Source organism: Pipra filicauda, unplaced genomic scaffold, assembly GCF_003945595.2.
Source record: "Pipra filicauda isolate LSUMZ 115617 unplaced genomic scaffold, ASM394559v2 scaffold147_size4022426_pilon, whole genome shotgun sequence".
Lineage (NCBI taxonomy): Eukaryota > Metazoa > Chordata > Aves > Passeriformes > Pipridae > Pipra > Pipra filicauda.
Genome location: NW_024103962.1, coordinates 2,525,326 through 2,541,799, shown reverse-complemented (window position 1 = coordinate 2,541,799; position 16,474 = coordinate 2,525,326). Strand labels below are relative to the sequence as shown.

Below are 16,474 nucleotides of genomic sequence, written 5' to 3'. Positions count from 1 at the left end.
GCAAACTAAACAGCTGACAAACAATATAGAAAATTGGACCGGATGGGACAAGCCCCTCTAAGGAGGACTGGCACCTACTGACACTGAGTTTCCAGCAAATAAGGAATAAGGTGGATCTGTGACTTGTTTCAAATAAGACATGGCCCTGTTCATCCCTGCAAGGGGTACGAAATTTGCATGCCAAATCAGGACACAGAAATAAATTCACTCATTCCACTCCTTTTTTTTTATTATTTCCCCTGTTTTCTCTGAATGAAGCCTTCAAAGAAAGATAATTCACAGGAGAGGAAATACTGGCTTGCACTGTCTTTGGACTCCAGTGTTATTTTATCCATAACTAAGGAAGCCAAGGTGGAGGAGGGGAGACGACTGGACGTGCGTGCCTATTGCCCATGCAGCCCCAGCTAGATAGCATCAACAGTTGTTCTCCTATTTTCACAGTGGGAAATAAGCAGGTACTAGCTGTATTGGAATAATCAGGAGGAATCTAGGTCAAAATCAAAGCAAGACTGCTCTGTCCATTTGACAAAACCCACATGCAAACACAATACCCATGTAAAAACAAAGAAGTTATTTGTAGCAGTTATCTCTGTTAAGATTGCTAAACAAGCATGCAGACATTGGCCTACCTTGAGTAAAAGGCACTATTCCTTCCCTGCGACTTTTGAAAAGGCATTCAAAATCAATATAAAATTGCAATATTAGTAAATTTTATAATCATTATTTCAAAAAAGCAGACTTGAAAGGGTCTCTTGTTCATAGGTAAATCTTCAGTTAGTTTTTCTAGTACCAGTGGTTCAATCGAAAGATTCGCCAACTGCCCCCTGGAGAAAACTGAAGATCTGCATTTAAATGGAGATATAGTATTTCCAAATGCACGGTACCTGCAAGGCAGATACTGTCAAGGTTTCTTAGTGAGTGGATCTCAAATTGTATTAGGTACATTTCAGTGCTGTAACTATACCCATTTCGTAGGACTGGGGCTATTTCCATATAATTTTTTTCCTGTGTGCATGATTTGTAATATTTGTCCTGATAAGACAAAGTTAAACCCCCAACCACAACAAAGCCCTCACATACCAACAACAAGGAATTACAACCTTATGCATAATTTTCTGATAGGGACGATGAAGACTGTATTAGATGGCTTGACTGAAAATCTTAAATAATTGAAAACTCTGATGACTTAATAGAGTAGTAAGCTTGGTTTACAATGCAGCCAATTTAGAGCCATAAAAACACAGTGTAAAATGTTTATCTTGTGGTTGACCATTACATATCCTATTTATTATTCCAAAGTATTTCAACAGCATTTTTCTTCATCAGTGTGGCTGCTGGCATTTAGCACCCACTCGCTAAATGCACGTGATTTTCCTGGAACAGCTTTAGGAAAAGAAAATAAAAAATTAGCAGATCACTACAAAACTGTTCCTCGTTACAATATGCCTCTTTTTCACATTCTGACTTGAACCGACTTCACGTGCTGCAAAATACGTTCAAAACCACTAAGGCTTAAATATAATAAATCAAAGCCGTATACATGAAGCTAAAAAGACTGGTGCAACTACTGATCCTGACACATCAGAGAACCAAAAAAAAAAAAATCAAACCTCATGAATACTTTGTTGCTAATGTACACCAGTTCAAAGAGCAATGTTCCTCTTAGGAAAACATCTTAATTTTCATATCAGAAAATCATCCTAACCTTCCAGAAAAGTTTTTACGAGTATGCAAGGAAGGCAGAGAGAAGGTTTAGAGTGCAAAAGGCACTCGTGATGGGTTTCAGACACGCAGGCATTAGTCCAGGCAGCCTCTCTCTGAAATTCAGGTTGCAATTGAAATGTCCCTGTAAACAAGGTTACTGCGAACGGCCCAAGATATCCTTCTCAGCAACACCTTCAGCAGGAGCCCTTCAGCTGTCTACTTAGTTTGTTATACCTTATCTCACAGCCCTGACATCCTAATGCTGATTCAAATTCGGGATTCAAAATGAAAGACGAAATATCTCCAAGATCACTTAATATTGAAATACTATTGCAGTAATAAGTGGTGCCAGGCTGAAGATAGGGATATAGTACTCTAGTGGTAACCTTTTAATTTCTGACAAAATACTGTGGAATAACTGTGATACTGCACACACAGTTAATGCAATCGATTTGTTTTCCCTGTTTTGATAATGAGCGCGCTGAATGTCGTGTTTACCTTCTCCTGCCCCTGGCACATTTTAAACCGTAAAGTCCTCTAAAAGGAGACAGGCCAGATTCCTGTACAGACATGAAACACCTCACACCACAGAGCCCCCCTCCCCAGCATGCTGAACCACAGCTACCTCGATGCTCTCACACAAGAAAGATCATAACCACGAGTCGCTTTGTCATTCCAAGTCTTTGGCTATTTTCAGTGGAAATGCAATGCGTGGACCGTGTACAATGTAATGTAGGTTAAAGTGTAAACTACTCTCATTCTGAAAGTGAGGGTAGGTATGCTACACTGGAACATTTTGATCTCTGAAATAAAACAGGGAAGTAACAACGAAATGTATCAGGCAAGTTTTACACTTTGTATTATAAACAGGGTGGCTAATAAATGCTTAAAACTTTGGTGGGTTTATACAACGGCACTCGTATTTCCCCCCCGGTCACAGACGGGGATAGGTTGAAGCAGGGCAGGGGGTCAGCTGTTTTTCTGTTATGTTATGTTGGCTATTAGGTTCTCCTTAACAGTATGAAAAAAGACAGGATGGGGGGGAGGGGAGTTGAGACAGGGGGACGATATAGAGGAGAGGGAGGATTACAGGAGAGAAACCTCAAGCAGCTCAGTGCCTGCCTTCCCACACTACCATTCACCTTCATTTTCCTCTCCTTTATATTCTACTCATTTTTACTTGCCTCCCCCATTATTTAGTCATCCCTTAAATGCAGTCCTCTCTTCTTTGGGATCACGAGAAACATATTAACTAGACCCAGGACTCGGAGAGCATCCCCTTCAGCACTTCAAAATATACCTCCAGACCACTCGCTCCTTCATGGCATTAATGTCCATGGGAAAATAAATAATAAAATAAAATTAAAAAAAAAAATAAATAAAATCTCTCGCAGCCAGGTCACATTCAGACCCCACACGCAGCCGCTTCCCCAAACCCCCTTCCTCCCCATGGCCAGCGCTGGGATGGCCAAGTGCCAGGAGGAGCGGGCACTACGTGGACTTTGCACACTTTCCTTCGCCCCTTGCTGAGCCTGGGAGCGAGCGGCCCCGCCGCCTTTGTGTGCGCGTGTCCGCCCGCGGGTCCCGACAGCCCGGCACGGGCGGAGCGCGTCCCGCGTGGGGCGGCCACGCCGCCACTCCCGCCGCCCGGGGCCGGCAGCGCGGCACGGTGACCCCCGCCCGGCAGGCAGGGCTCCCCCCGGGCCTGCGCCGCTCCCGCCGGCCGCCCGCACAAGTGTTCCAGCAGGGAGCGAGCGGCGGAGGAGGGACGGGGACGAGGACGGGCCCCCCCGCCGGCCTCGCCCCGCGCCGCAGCCAGGACACTTCGGGGCTCCCGGGGGGGACACGGCGGGGGGTCAGGGCGGCACGGGGCAGCAGCCGCGACAGTCACACGCGCCCCGGCACAGGCTTGGAGAGTCCAGTCCCCCTTCTCCGCTCGCAGCTGCGGGAGCCACCCCGGGACCCCGGCCCCAAACTCTTTGCTGGCTAAAGCCTCGTCACTTTTCCCAGTACTCCTGACCCTGGGCGGGAGGGACACACGCACATAAAACCTGCCGGGGTAGGATCTGTCAGCAGCAAAAAAAATCATCCTGCTTCCCTTCTTCCCCCTACACCACCACCCCCCCACACACACACACCCGGGCCAATAATTCTAAATAATTGTCCGAGAGGCGAGAGCCACTGAACCCTGGGTGGCTGGTGCCGTCATGCAGCTTTTTCCCAAGGTGTTTTTTTTTTTTTTGGGGGGGGGGGGAATGACTCTGAGCAAGTGCAATTGGCAAGGGCTGAAGGTGGAAGGGGGCGGGGGGGGGGGGGAAGCGCTTCTGGCAGCGGCTCGTCTCCAAGCACAAACATGCCCCCCATGCAATGTCAGCTGGCGGGGGTGCGGGGAGGTGCGGGGGGCTCGCTTTACCTGGTCAGCTCAGAACCGCAGGCAGGTTAATCAGGTGAGTCGTCGGGGATTTTAAAGAAGCCGAAGCCGGTTTCTTTGCTAGGAAAGTCTACAACACCATGCAGGGACATTGCAAAATCTTTACACACGCCTCCTTTAACTGGGCTCCCGCGACCTCCGCCGGCGAGGGGGGAGCCGGCGGCGAGCAGGAGGCCGAGCGGCGCCGCGGCGGCGGCGCGGGGGGCGCGGGGGGCGGTGGCGGCGGCGGGCGCGGCCCGGCGGGCAGCGGGCGGCGGTGGGCGGACGGCGGCGGCCCCGGTCCCCGCGGCCCCGGCCCCGGCTGCGTCCCCGCGCCTCCCTGCCGCCTTGGTAGCGCCGGTCCGCACTCGGCCTGACCCGGGACGTCACGGCGCCTGCCTGTGTTCCCAATGATAACTTGGCAGGAGCAGGGGGAAGCGGCCGGGTTTTTCCTGGGCTCGTTACCGGGTACGTGCACGTTTCTTTCGCATGCGGATTTTTTTTTAATCGTTATTTTTTGGTTTGTTTTTTTTTTTTAAGGCGCAGTAACGAAAAAGCCGGGACAGGAAATCCGGGGCGCGGCGGGGGCTGCCGCCCCGCGATGGTGGCGGCCGCTCGCCGGCGGGCGCGGGGGAGCGGCGGCGCGGGGCGCAGGCATGCGTTCATCTCCGTGTCTTTCATTTTACCTTCAGGGTGACATTCAGTGCCGGGCGAGCCTCGCCGGTCACCGCCAAGTCCCATCTGGAAAAAACACATAGAAAACCACGGGGGGGAGGAAAAAAAAAAAAAGAAAGAAAGAAAAGAAACAACCGAGAGGAAAAAAAAAAAAAAAAGGCGACTGCCGAAAAGGGGGGATGGGAAGGGAGGGCGGGGGTGCCAGCCCCCGCCACGGCCGGGATGCGGGCGGACGGGACACCTCGCCCAGGGGACGCGGGGACACACGCGCTGCCGGCCGCCAGCAGGCCATGTGCCGAGCGGCCGGCGGGGGCGGGGGGAACGGGCACAGCAACACACACACACAAAACCACCAGAATATTTAAAAAGAAAAAAAAAAAAAAAAGACGAAAAAAAGGAAAAGCACCCGGAATGCCAGAGGAGGCCGGGCGAGGAGCGAGGATGCCGCACCGCTGCTGCCGTGCAGGCCCGGCGCCGCGCCTCCCCCCCACTCCCCTGCAAGGCTTTGCAGGGGAAGGCGGGGGAGCCCCCGGCGCACAGCGCCCCGCGGCCCCGGGTGAGGGCCGGGATGCCCCGGCGGCGCTGCGGGGCCGGGGCAGCCCGGGCAGTTCGGCAGCCGGCTGGCGCAATGGCGTCGCTGCCGAGGAGAGCCAAGGGCTGGCGCAGACCCTGGCAGGGTTCAGTGAGGGGCTCCTGAGCCATCGCTCCCACCTCTGCTGCTGGGGCTGCCCAGCAGCTACTCCCGAAGGCAGGAGGGTTTGCGTTAAACCAGAGCGAGCTGGAGCCTGCGGCAGCCCCGGGGCCGGCGTGGCCACAGGGCTGGATGTCAGCGGTGTCCCCAGCCATGGCAGGGGCTGGCAGCCACACGCATCCCCTGCCCTGGATTCGTGCGCTTCTCAAAGCCAAATCCTGTAAGACTCCATGAGCAGTACCCTTAAATTCCGAGGACCTTTTTACATGTGGGATTTAACTCGCGTGCAAAAGTATTTCCAGAACTAGGCCTCGCCTAAACTACCCATGGTAGCCTGGGTGTAAGTGCCTCTTCAACCAAAGACCAGTTGTTACCTGCACACTGTTAACATCCCAAACTGCTGCAACACCACACCACCCACTCTGTGACCGCAGAGCGTTCCAGCAGAGCCCTGAGACAAGTTTCCCACTTATGTGTTGCTTTTCACACCACCTACTATAATAACAAGTTACAACATTGCTAATGCCCAGGTAACTAGCGCAGTGGAGTTTGTGAATGGGTGCATGTAGAAGGGCTGAAACTAAATTATTTTTTGCAACTGCCTCTGTTCAGCCTTAATATTAGCATTAATACTTTAATTTTCCTCATTTAAATACAATAAAAGAGAAAATTGCCTTCACTTAATATTGTTACTAATCAGGTTTTGCAATTCCAGTTTTTATAGGGAGATAAAGTCAGGGAGAAGTTAGTGTACACCTTTTTTGTTACTGGGCTTTGTGCTCTCAGCCACAGCATATTTTAAATGGTGAGATCCCTATTGCAGATGGAAAAAGAGTTGGGGAAAAAAGAAATCCTTTTTGGAGTATTGTACCATTCAAACACCATTTTAAGGAGTCTGAAATTGAAAGCACCTTTTTTTTTTTTTTAACCCAAGCTACTCAAGATGCTTTCTGGCTTGGCTAGAAAGACAAGTTTGTTTCACTTTTCTGTTTTGGAATTGGTTTAAACTGCTTTTAGGCTAAATTCTTGCCTGTCTTTACTGTCTCAGCAGAGTACAGAGTACATTACTGATACATGTTTTTGATAGACTTGAAAAGCAGTGTGTACAGCTTGATTGTTGTCTGTATTTCGCCATTCATTTTTAAGTGAGGCTCTTCTGATTGATGTGGGGAATTTATTTGAAAGGATGAAGGGTATGGCATAGCTACCCAACATGCTCCTTACAATTACGCCATACCTCAGCTAACAGAGAGATTTTTCGTTGTGATTGTTACACTTTTAAAAGCAAATTAGTTAATCAAATTGCTATTTTTGGAATGCACTTAAAGGAACATTAAAATGCATTAATTTCATTAAAATAAATGAGCAGATAGGTAGCAAAACAAGTATCAGTCAAATAAGCAAGTTCTCAACTGTGGAGCCAAATTCAGCCCTAGTGAAATCATCCGAGTTGTGCTTGTGTACAGCACATTTAATTTGGCTTCTGCAGTCACACAGCTGACACTTTATTTGGTTGTCAAAGGTGTGTATATTAAAAATGTGTGAGCCATGCTTCTTCTCGAATGTGATTAACCTCTGAAGTTAAATTCACCTGTTTTCCATTTAGCTCAGCTGTGCGGTCCTATAGCATATGCAGTTTCTGGTGTGCGTACACACCAGAGATGCAGAGAGGCATTCCCAGCCCCAGTATTAGTCTAAGGGACGTGACTTGTGTCTGAAGTGGGGGTACGATGAGGTGGATTTCAGCTGAGGCTGTTCACAACCAGCTGCGTGTATATGCTCCAGTTAATAGGCTGTACTGAAGTCTCTGCTACCATCTTTCATTACTGTTGTTACTCATGCCAGTGAGAGTAAAGGAAAGGTTGGTGTGTCTGTAATCACACGTTCATTTGCTATGTAGATATATCCTCAGAGCCTCTCAGCCCAGGAAAATTATGTTGGAATAAGGTCGGATGTGAATGTAAAGCAAAACTATGTTCAGATAGTTTATTCACTCTGGAATGACCGAGTTGTTTCCTAGTTTCACTTAAGCCACCTTCAAAGTGGATTAAGGTAATTCAAGAAAGTGAATTCTTATGCTGGCATAAGATGGCATGGGTTTAGTCGGAGGTAATTACTACAGTGTACCTAATAAGTGTCTTGGAATAATTTGGTGTGTAGACAAATCCAAAGTCCCACAGGTGAAAACAACAGAATTTAGTCTTTCTGTAGAACATGAGGTTAATTTAGCCGAACATTTGACCTACTTCTTTCCTCATGAAGCATATTTAATTCATTACAGGTTTTTTTTCCTCAACGACAAAAACCCCACAACAGGTATGTATTTATGATCAGTGTCAAGATAGCAATGCCATGTGTACTCCACTAAAAATAAACAATTTAACCAGTATATACTCTAAATACCTTTTCAACTGCCTTAAAGTGGACACTAGGTTCTTTACTAGAGAAAATATCAGCTTCTCCATTGTAAATATTTTGAGTGGGTTGTTATAAACAAAAGGAAAACAAATCCCAAAGCTCTCCTCTGTTCTCTTAAACACCCATGATCCATTTGACTGCATTCCATGCATAGCAATAGCACCCATTCTAACTCAGCAATATTAATTCCTGAACGAGGAACCTTACAGACTCACACAGAAGGTTTTGCAGAACAACTGGGGCTTCAGGAGGCACCTTAAGAACAGAGAGCTAATTTATAGTTTGCTTACAGAGATCTGAATAAGGAAGAACCTATTCAGATCTGAAACCCAGGCAGCTACTCTGCTCTAAATCAGATGTACTGCTGGTATTCAGGAAAGTTACTGAATTGATAATGAGTACATACAGCCTTTTTTGTGACTTTGTGCCAAGCACAAATTTTGTCAAATGTCATTCAGTGTCATCCCATGCCACAGACCTCCATGGAAGAGAGACAACTCTCTGACATGAATTCAAACTCCTAAACAACTGTTTGTTGAATTTTTTTTCAGCATTTTTTCCTTTTTGTTTTTTTTTTTTTTGGGGGGGTGGGGGGAAATGAAAAACCAAAAACTATATGCGAAGGAAATTATGTAAGCTCAGCTGGTAAAACAGCAAATTTTTTTGAAAGAAGCATAAATATAAAAGCCACATCCTATAAATTGCTGACCTTTAAACATTGACATGGAAAAAGCCATTAAAATCCATGAAGATAACAAAACCCAACTCCTACTTCATGTGAAAGACTGTAATGTGGCAAGGCAGAGGGTACCCAGAGGTCTTCCCTTACACCGATTAAGTAGACCCAGCACTCTGTGTAATAGGCAGTGATGCCAACATAGGATTCTCATTCCTAAGCTCAGTTTATGATTACGAGCATGGCTTTGCTCTCCTGTGCTTGCCTTGGTTGAGGATATAGAGAATAGATTACATATGCAACTCCATCATGCCAAACCTGCTTATTTAAGTAAGAAACGTTCTTGCAAGAAAATAAACATTGACTAAAGAAGGTAGAACATGGATAAACAGAAAACAAAAAATCAAGTTCTTGGATTCTGTGGCGCTGGGTAACTTTGACCATGGTCCTGATATTAAGGCTCAAACTAAACTCAGATTGAAGGCAGTTAGAGTTTTAGACCATATATGAGCGTGCCTGATCTGAAATCCCTCTTGCATAAAAAATTAGATTAGATTAGTTTATGCTCTGGTTCCGCTGAGAGATCTCTGAGTGTTGGAGCCACCTGCACTGGTGGGGTGTCCTGGCTCTCCCCCACTTCTGTCATTACAGGGGAATTACTCATCTAGTGAGGAAGGTGTCTAAGTCTCCGAGATGATGGCACAACACACGCAAGAGGAAATCGCAGTGCACAGCCAATGCAATGAAATGAAGGATCCTCTATGGGAGTTGGTTAGTGGTGCCAATGTTTGATATTTGTCGTAACAACCACTGACTGTTTTGTTTTTTGTTCTAACAATGTGAATTATGCATTAAACATTAATACAAGTGAGTGTACTTTTCTTTTGATCTTCAAGCATAATCATTTCTAATGAGAGTTTATACATAAGCATTGAAACAAATCCCTGAGTCATGTGAATTTACATTGGTTTTACTCTGTGGGAAAGATCCCACATGAGTTACTCATGTCTGTAAAACATAACATACTTATAATTCAGAAGAAAAAAATGAGCTTGCATTTGGCTGTTGGAACATAAATATCTGCGTAGACATTTGGCTTGTACCCTAGGAGTAGTGCAACATTAAAAAGTTAATTTATCAGAGATCAGGATTTAGGGTGGGGCCCTTAACTAATATGAGATCCAAGTCTGCTCAGAATAAGCTCACCTCTTAGTCTGCCATCTGGCTTCCTACAAGAGTTGAACCTAGTGTCAGAGGAATTTGAACTAACTCTAAGGGATCAGAATTTGGCTTGCTGGATACACATAAAACTTGCCAAACTGCCATCAGCAAGTTTCAATATTGCCTGTATGTATCAGACAAACAGTGCAGTGCTTAGTGGCACTTTACCAGATGCCCTTAACAGCCATCCACAGTGCAAGGCCGACCCAGTCCAGACCAGCTGTAGAACCTTCTTGGCCATATTTAATATCCGTACCTGTTCTTTCAACATCAGTCACGAACGGGGCATTCCATGAAAACATACACACTATGGATTGTGTAACTGCCAAGACAGTTATTTAAAATGCAAACAGAATTTAAGCTCTTTCCCCTTTGACACACTACACAGATATTAAAATAACCAACAATTAAAAGTCTGCACTTCAGCAGCTGTGCTGTATGTGCGAGGTACATACGACACACTGGGGAAAGTACAGGTGCAAAACATACATGATGGGCCTGATCCCTGGGTATACAGGTACTCACTACAAGATTTGCAAAATGCCTCTTGCCTTTCCAAAACAGACCTCGGTGCCAAAGGTTGCAGAAGAAGACTGGCTGTCAAGAAGGTATTATGTTTAATGGCAGATAGGCTCTATCTCTGATTAAGGTTACATCTCAGGAATTCGCAAAAGCCTGTTACTATATTTTATTCTTAATATATAAGTGCTAAAGGAGTCCTGGAAGCCAGAGATCCAGGATGACCCCACATCATTCCATGTTCTCACAGGAGGCTACAGTTATGCTCTCTGCTGCTTCTTTTCTCTTGCCTGAATATCCTGAAATGCTGATGGTAGAGCTTCAAAAGGAAGAGCAGAAGAAGCCTGTGCATAGAATAGTTTATATACTGAAAGAAGAGCAAACATGAAACCCTTCATCCCTGAACGCGAATTCTCCGGCTGCTGTATTTCATATAAAGACAGATGTACTGATACTAATGCAGTCAAGGAGAAAGGTTGAGATTGCAGAACTTCACCTGGCATGTTACGTTTAATGATAAATTGGTCAATATTGGATTTTAAACAATTTCTTATTGAAGGACCTCAACTGCCTCAACTCCATCTAGACCCTGCTTGAAGCACACTGATAATAACCCAGCTTGAGAAGTTCAGTGAGTGCTCTGACTTCTCAGAATGCGTCAGTACATCCCCGGGCACATACAAAAAGCTGCTCTTGCATAGATGTGATAGATATAGGTAGAAAATGGTGTACAGAAGCATGTAGGGAGGCCTTTCTGAGCATCAGCTAGGGTGACAAAGCCTGCTGGACCATGGATTCCCAGGCTGTGTTCACAACCCTGGAATGCCTGCTGGAAACACTCCCCTGTAATTTAGCTCATTTGGTGTGCATTAAAGATGCTCATTTCTAGACCCCTAAGTGAAATGTGATACTGAACCCATCCATCCATCCTCTTATACCAGCAGGCATATATCTAGCAGATTGCCAAGAGGCTGATGGAAAGGAGAGAACACCAGTTTTAATCCAGTTGTTCATTATGGGAAATTATGAGAAAAGTGAAAGATCTCATTCCACGGACCAAGACGTTTACTTATATTTAACTGTGTAGCCCCAGATAAAATTCTGAATTCCATTACTATATGTGAATGTTATGGTGTGGTGAAGTCTTATTTGGTAATTACCAGGTCAGAGCCACAGACTAGAAAACAGATATGCAGCCCAACTCATATGAAATCAGTGGAGTCATACCAGTTTATACTAGCTGAGAATCCAGTCTTCAATTTCTAATTAAAAAATTGAGAAATTGCACTTTTCTGTGATATTTTGGTCATACTATACGGAAAAAGCAATGAAGTAACAAGTTATAGATATTTATATAGCCAACACAGAAGCAGAACCAATGTGAAATCTTTAGTAATGAAGTCCTACGACCACGTTATTACATATTTCAGCACTGGTGCCATGTGGATTACTGCTTAACTTTAGGGCAGCAAGGTAAGCTCATTTTCTTGCCTTTGTCTTTTCAGTCACCATTAGGGCTACAACCTTCCCATCCTCCCAGTACAACCCCCAGGGAGGGGGGTAGAAGTCACACAATAGGTGTTTTTCCATGGGCGGATGTCTAAATGTGAAGAGAAACAATTGAATTTTAATGACAATTTTGAGACGCTTGAAGTTCATTTCTGGGCAGTGCAGAAATTAGTAGTTCTTGCTGCTGCCAGAAGCTGCATGCTCTCCTCTCCTGATGTTAGCAGGATTACAGGTCCTTGGCTTTTGGCAGAAACAACTCCCAAAGTAGTTGGTCCTTTTCTCATGTCACAAAAGGCAGGGTGAGAGACCTGCTGCTGTCAGATCAAACTGAGTAGCAATGCAGAGCAAGCATGACAAAAAATAGGGTGTCTGTCCCAGATTTACACTACCAGAGATGCATTCTCATTAGGTATTTACAGCATAGTAGCATTGTCCACGGTAAGAAGGTGAATTTGTTAAGTGCTGCACAAAACATTTAATCAGAAAAAATTCCTGCATACAAAAGCCCTACAAAAAAGATTGCGGAAGGAGTGTGGCAAACAATGGGATATCCTGGGGAAAAAAGTACACCAGTAATTGCAGCGAAGGCAGCCAGCTATGGAGGCTTTTCCTACATGCAGGGTAATGATAATTCTGCCAAGGAGGCAAGTTGTTTATTTCCTTTTTAGCTATGACATTTCCTTTGCATTACTGAATCATGGTTTGCTAATAGCTTACAAACATCAAGTTTATAAAGCTTTAGAAACCTTGTCATATCTTAGATAATATGTATCAATTTATCAAAAGCTCTATAAAGATATGTAATCCAATAGGTTATGGGGTTGGGCTTGTTTGGGTTTGGGTTTTTTTAACAACTTCAGTAAAGAAGGGATAATTTTAGTCTTGTTTTTGTCTTCTTAGAAGATTCAGATACTAATATAAATGATAGTCCCTAGATCTATATGTATCTACTTGTAGATGAGGAAATAGAAAATATAAGATGCTTCAAAATAGTGCCAGTCATTTAATGTGCTCTGTAGTTGTATGGCACTGTGTCAACCATTTTCACCAAAAGCAGGAGACCCACTGCAGAGCACTGTCTTTTCAATTTTGGGCTAGGCAATCATAGCCCCAAAGAGGTCATGAAAGGGATCAGCCTTCCCCATGTTACCCCTCTGGTCAGATGGCAGCTCCAACCAAAAAGAGAGAAGAAAAGAGGACAGCCGTAGGCACCTGGCATTGCCTTCTTGCACAGAAAAAAGCAGGCAGGGGAGGAGGGACCTGGTGTCCAGCCAGGTGTGGCAGGTCTTACAAACCGGGCTGCCAAGCTGGAGCTCATCCTCTGAATGGGATTCTGCAGGGGAAGGCATGGAGAAGGTAACATTGGGAAACTGCTTCCCTTGCAAACACTTCTGTGTCCCCATTTACCTTCTCCCACGAAATGGCTGAACATACCTCTTATTTGGCTGAAAATTTTCAGCCTGGAATTGAAAATGTTACTGTCTGTGTCCACCAGCACACTACAAGGCATAGGTAAAATATCATTGCTCAACATGTTCTTGCAGTTCCCTTATACTGACGCCAGTTCCCATCTTAGTTACAGGAAAATTTAAAGAAATGTCAGGAAGATTCATTTTTCTGACTGATACCAATTGATTTCTTCCGAACTAATACTGTTTTTTATATACACTACCCGGAGTTTAGTTGTGTCTATTATTTCTTCTACTTATTTCAACAAGGGTAATTTTACTTAGAGGAAATTTTTGCACTGTACTACTGGATACTGTGGTACACGTTGTTGCAGTAAAGCAATTTCACAACTTTAGAGACTTCACCATAATGTTTTGCTAGTGAATTTTTTCTGAGAGGTAGAGGCACAAGCTTACAAATGCCCCATCCAAATCCTTATAGAGCCATCCTGAGAGCCCAGTGATGTGCTTGTCAGGCTTGCACACAACGTCTAGTCTCAGCCCCTGCTTCAAGCCCTCGGGAGATGAGTTTTCAGTTAAGACTACAGAAAAAGGAAAAGCATGGCCACAATCAACAGTCAATCATTTTAATAGCTGTTAATGTAAAAACCATATTCCTAACCTTACGTATTACAGCCAGCTACACAGTAGGAGATGTGGTTTTGCCTGAACTGGTGATCCTACCATACATAAATGCAGTTATGCTTAAGGAAGGTGGGATGCCACAGTTTCAATAATTTCTTCATTCTAGCAAGGTTACTTTGGACCCGTACAATTCCTCTTTTATGTGGCACTTCCTTTAAAGGAAATTTGTCCCCTTGAGTAAATTTTTCCTTGGCTGTAGTGTGAGATATAGATAGATAGACAGATATAGATACATATATGTATGCACACACATCTGTATGTGTCATAGATATCTATATGTATCACACTTATTCCATTGAATAGATGTTATTATAGATTAGAAAAAAACCCAAACAACAAACAACAACAACACCAAAAAAAGTACAAATTTCTCTACTCAGTGTATAAGAGAAGTTGGTATCACCCAGTTTAGAAGTAAAAGCTGCATTTATTTTTTTTCCCCATGAATACACCACCTACTGCAGAAGCACCTGATGTCAGTAGCAGGATACATACCCATAAAGCCTAAAAATATTTAAGACTTTCTACAGATACAAATACATAATATGAAGAACTCCAAGTATCCTTTGAACATGGAGGAGTCACAACACTGTATCCTACTAAAATGCATACTGCTTCCAGTGGTTTTCACCTGGACAAGATGAACAGAGAGGAAGGGAAGGAGGGAGGGAAGCAAATTATTCAGAGAAAATTCAAGTTAGAAAAAGAAAAAATATTTTCTTATTTAAAGTTCAGACATCTGCACTCTTTTAATTTCTTGTTTAAAGAGCTATATTTTACATTACAAATTTCAAGCATATTTTAGATATCTTACTCTTTTCATGTGAATACAAAAATATTAATAATAAGGTAAAGAAAATATATTAAACAGTGATACGATGTGTTCAGAAAGCATATGCATGGAATTGCCTAGTTCAGTTCTACTTGAATATTTTCCTAACTAAGAGAAAATGTGTAAGTTCCTCACCCATTTCAGCAGCCATCATTAATGGACGTTAAACTTAGCAATAGTTCATTGGCAGATTCCCAAGACTAGCATCAATGTAAGGATTTGTATTTGATATGGGAAAAACTTTAAAAAAAAAAATTCATTGTTATCCTATGTTTGGATGAAGGTTTGAAATAGTTAACACAAAATACCAAAGATGCTACTCATGGACATGCTAACTGTTTTGGGGGAGGGGGAGAGGGAGAAGGACAAACTTACTACTACATTATGAGAAATATAAAAATATTAAGTAAAGTCTTTGAAGAAATTAAGGAACCATAGCTTTCAACAAAGAAGATTATACTAGTTCTGTGTATTTCTGCACAACAAAACCAAAACATTGGCTGGGATTTTTGAGCATTTCCACAACCCAAACAGTAAGAGGAAGCTATTCAAAGTCAGGAGACTTTCAGTGTTGACTGCAATGGAAACAGAACAGGGCTTTTGTCTTAATCAGTTACTTAGAATGAATTAATACTGATTTATCATCTTTTCCCCCTCTGTGCTTAGAGCCAGAGCATTACTGATGTACGTTCAAAAAACCCACAGATAGGCAGTAACACACCATTCTTGCAAGTATTTTGAGGGAAGGAGATTGCCTATGTTATGCCAGTGCTGTACTTTAGGGTCATGAGTCACTGAGAAAATACAGAGAAATTCTTATTTTTGTGCATTGAATAAGAAGTCTTTTGTGACAGAATATAAATATGGGGAAGTAATTTCTAAGTTACTACTCCATTTATTAAGAATGACAAAATTTGAAGCAGTTTAAATACTTAGATGGAAGCACGTCATTATCACTAGTTTTTGTTGCAAATGCATTTACTACATTCAGTCAACATCCTAAGCATGCTCCTATACCTGCATGATGAAATGAGCTCCAGCTCTCTCTATACATGACATAACAGTAATGGGGGAAAAAAGTAAATCTAAATGCTATTTATTCAGCAACTGAATCTTAGCCAACATGTACCACTATTTACTATAGTTAGTGGTAATTTTACACAAGTAGTAAGCACGTAAGGCCCTTGTAACATTTGAATGCCTGAGACTGGATTATCCTGTAGGCTCTTTTAGTTTTTTTAAAGTATATACCGATAGAATTAAACATGGGCATTTAGAAGAAAAAATATTTTAATTTTGTTAAGACTGAGATAAACTAATAAAAAAAATTAAATACAATATTAAAATTTTTAACTGTCCATTCTCAACGTAACTCCTATAGTTATGTGCTTGCCTTTCCTTTCTGGAAAGATCTAATTTTCTGCAGGGATATCAAAGGGACCACTGCTCTCCATTTTCTTAAAGGTAGTGAGCCAACATCTACTAAATGCAGTGTGACATGCTGTTTATCTTTCTTGTAAACTTGAGACTTTTCCATTTAAGAATAGTATAAATGAATCAGTATTCATTCACACCTATGCCTAGATGTATCTATTATAAAGCAGAGAGTGTTCATTTTTAATGTCCTCCTTATTATGATTTTATGCCACATTCCTCTGCACTGCCACTATTTGGAACTGCTCAAGGTATAATAATAAATGCAAGAGAAGTAAAACTAAAAGCAGTG

At 43.3% G+C, this 16,474-nt stretch overlaps 2 protein-coding genes across 9 annotated transcripts in view; one reads left to right on the top strand and one right to left on the bottom strand.

Moving 5' to 3' along the window:
- The window catches only part of ESRRG (estrogen related receptor gamma), a 377,135-nt gene extending 372,887 nt beyond the window's left edge, over positions 1–4,248 (bottom strand). For all 6 annotated transcript variants that reach the window (XM_027739489.2, XM_027739491.2, XM_039378793.1 and 3 more), the window contains exon 1: positions 4,118–4,248. The gene's annotated coding sequence lies outside the window, so the exon portion shown is untranslated. The remainder of the gene's footprint in view (positions 1–4,117) is intronic.
- A 205-nt stretch (positions 4,249–4,453) lies between these two features.
- Positions 4,454–9,450, top strand: LOC113997545. 3 transcript variants are annotated; one of them, XR_005562589.1, is made up of 3 exons: positions 4,454–4,582; positions 7,762–7,796; positions 9,226–9,450. XR_005562589.1 is itself a non-coding variant. In XM_039378796.1 (3 exons), the coding sequence occupies exons 1-3, from the start codon at positions 5,012–5,014 to the stop codon at positions 9,240–9,242; spliced, it is 741 nt and encodes a 246-aa protein (XP_039234730.1). In that variant the 5' UTR covers positions 4,961–5,011; the 3' UTR covers positions 9,243–9,450. The 3 variants fall into 3 exon arrangements, 1 of the variants encoding a protein (XP_039234730.1); XM_039378796.1 differs by lacking the exon at positions 4,454–4,582 and adding an exon at positions 4,961–5,700; XR_003544137.2 differs by having other exon boundaries at positions 7,762–9,450.
- The last annotated feature ends 7,024 nt before the right edge of the window (positions 9,451–16,474 follow it).

What these genes read in the sequence shown, in the direction of transcription:
- LOC113997545 (XM_039378796.1), top strand. Translation starts at nt 5,012, where the DNA reads ATGCGGGCGGACGGGACACCTCGCCCAGGGGACGCGGGGACACACGCG. An exon ending in GCTTCTCAAAGCCAAATCCT is followed by an intron (nt 5,701 to 7,761) that starts GTAAGACTCCAT and finishes AATTCATTACAG; the next exon opens with GTTTTTTTTCCTCAACGACA.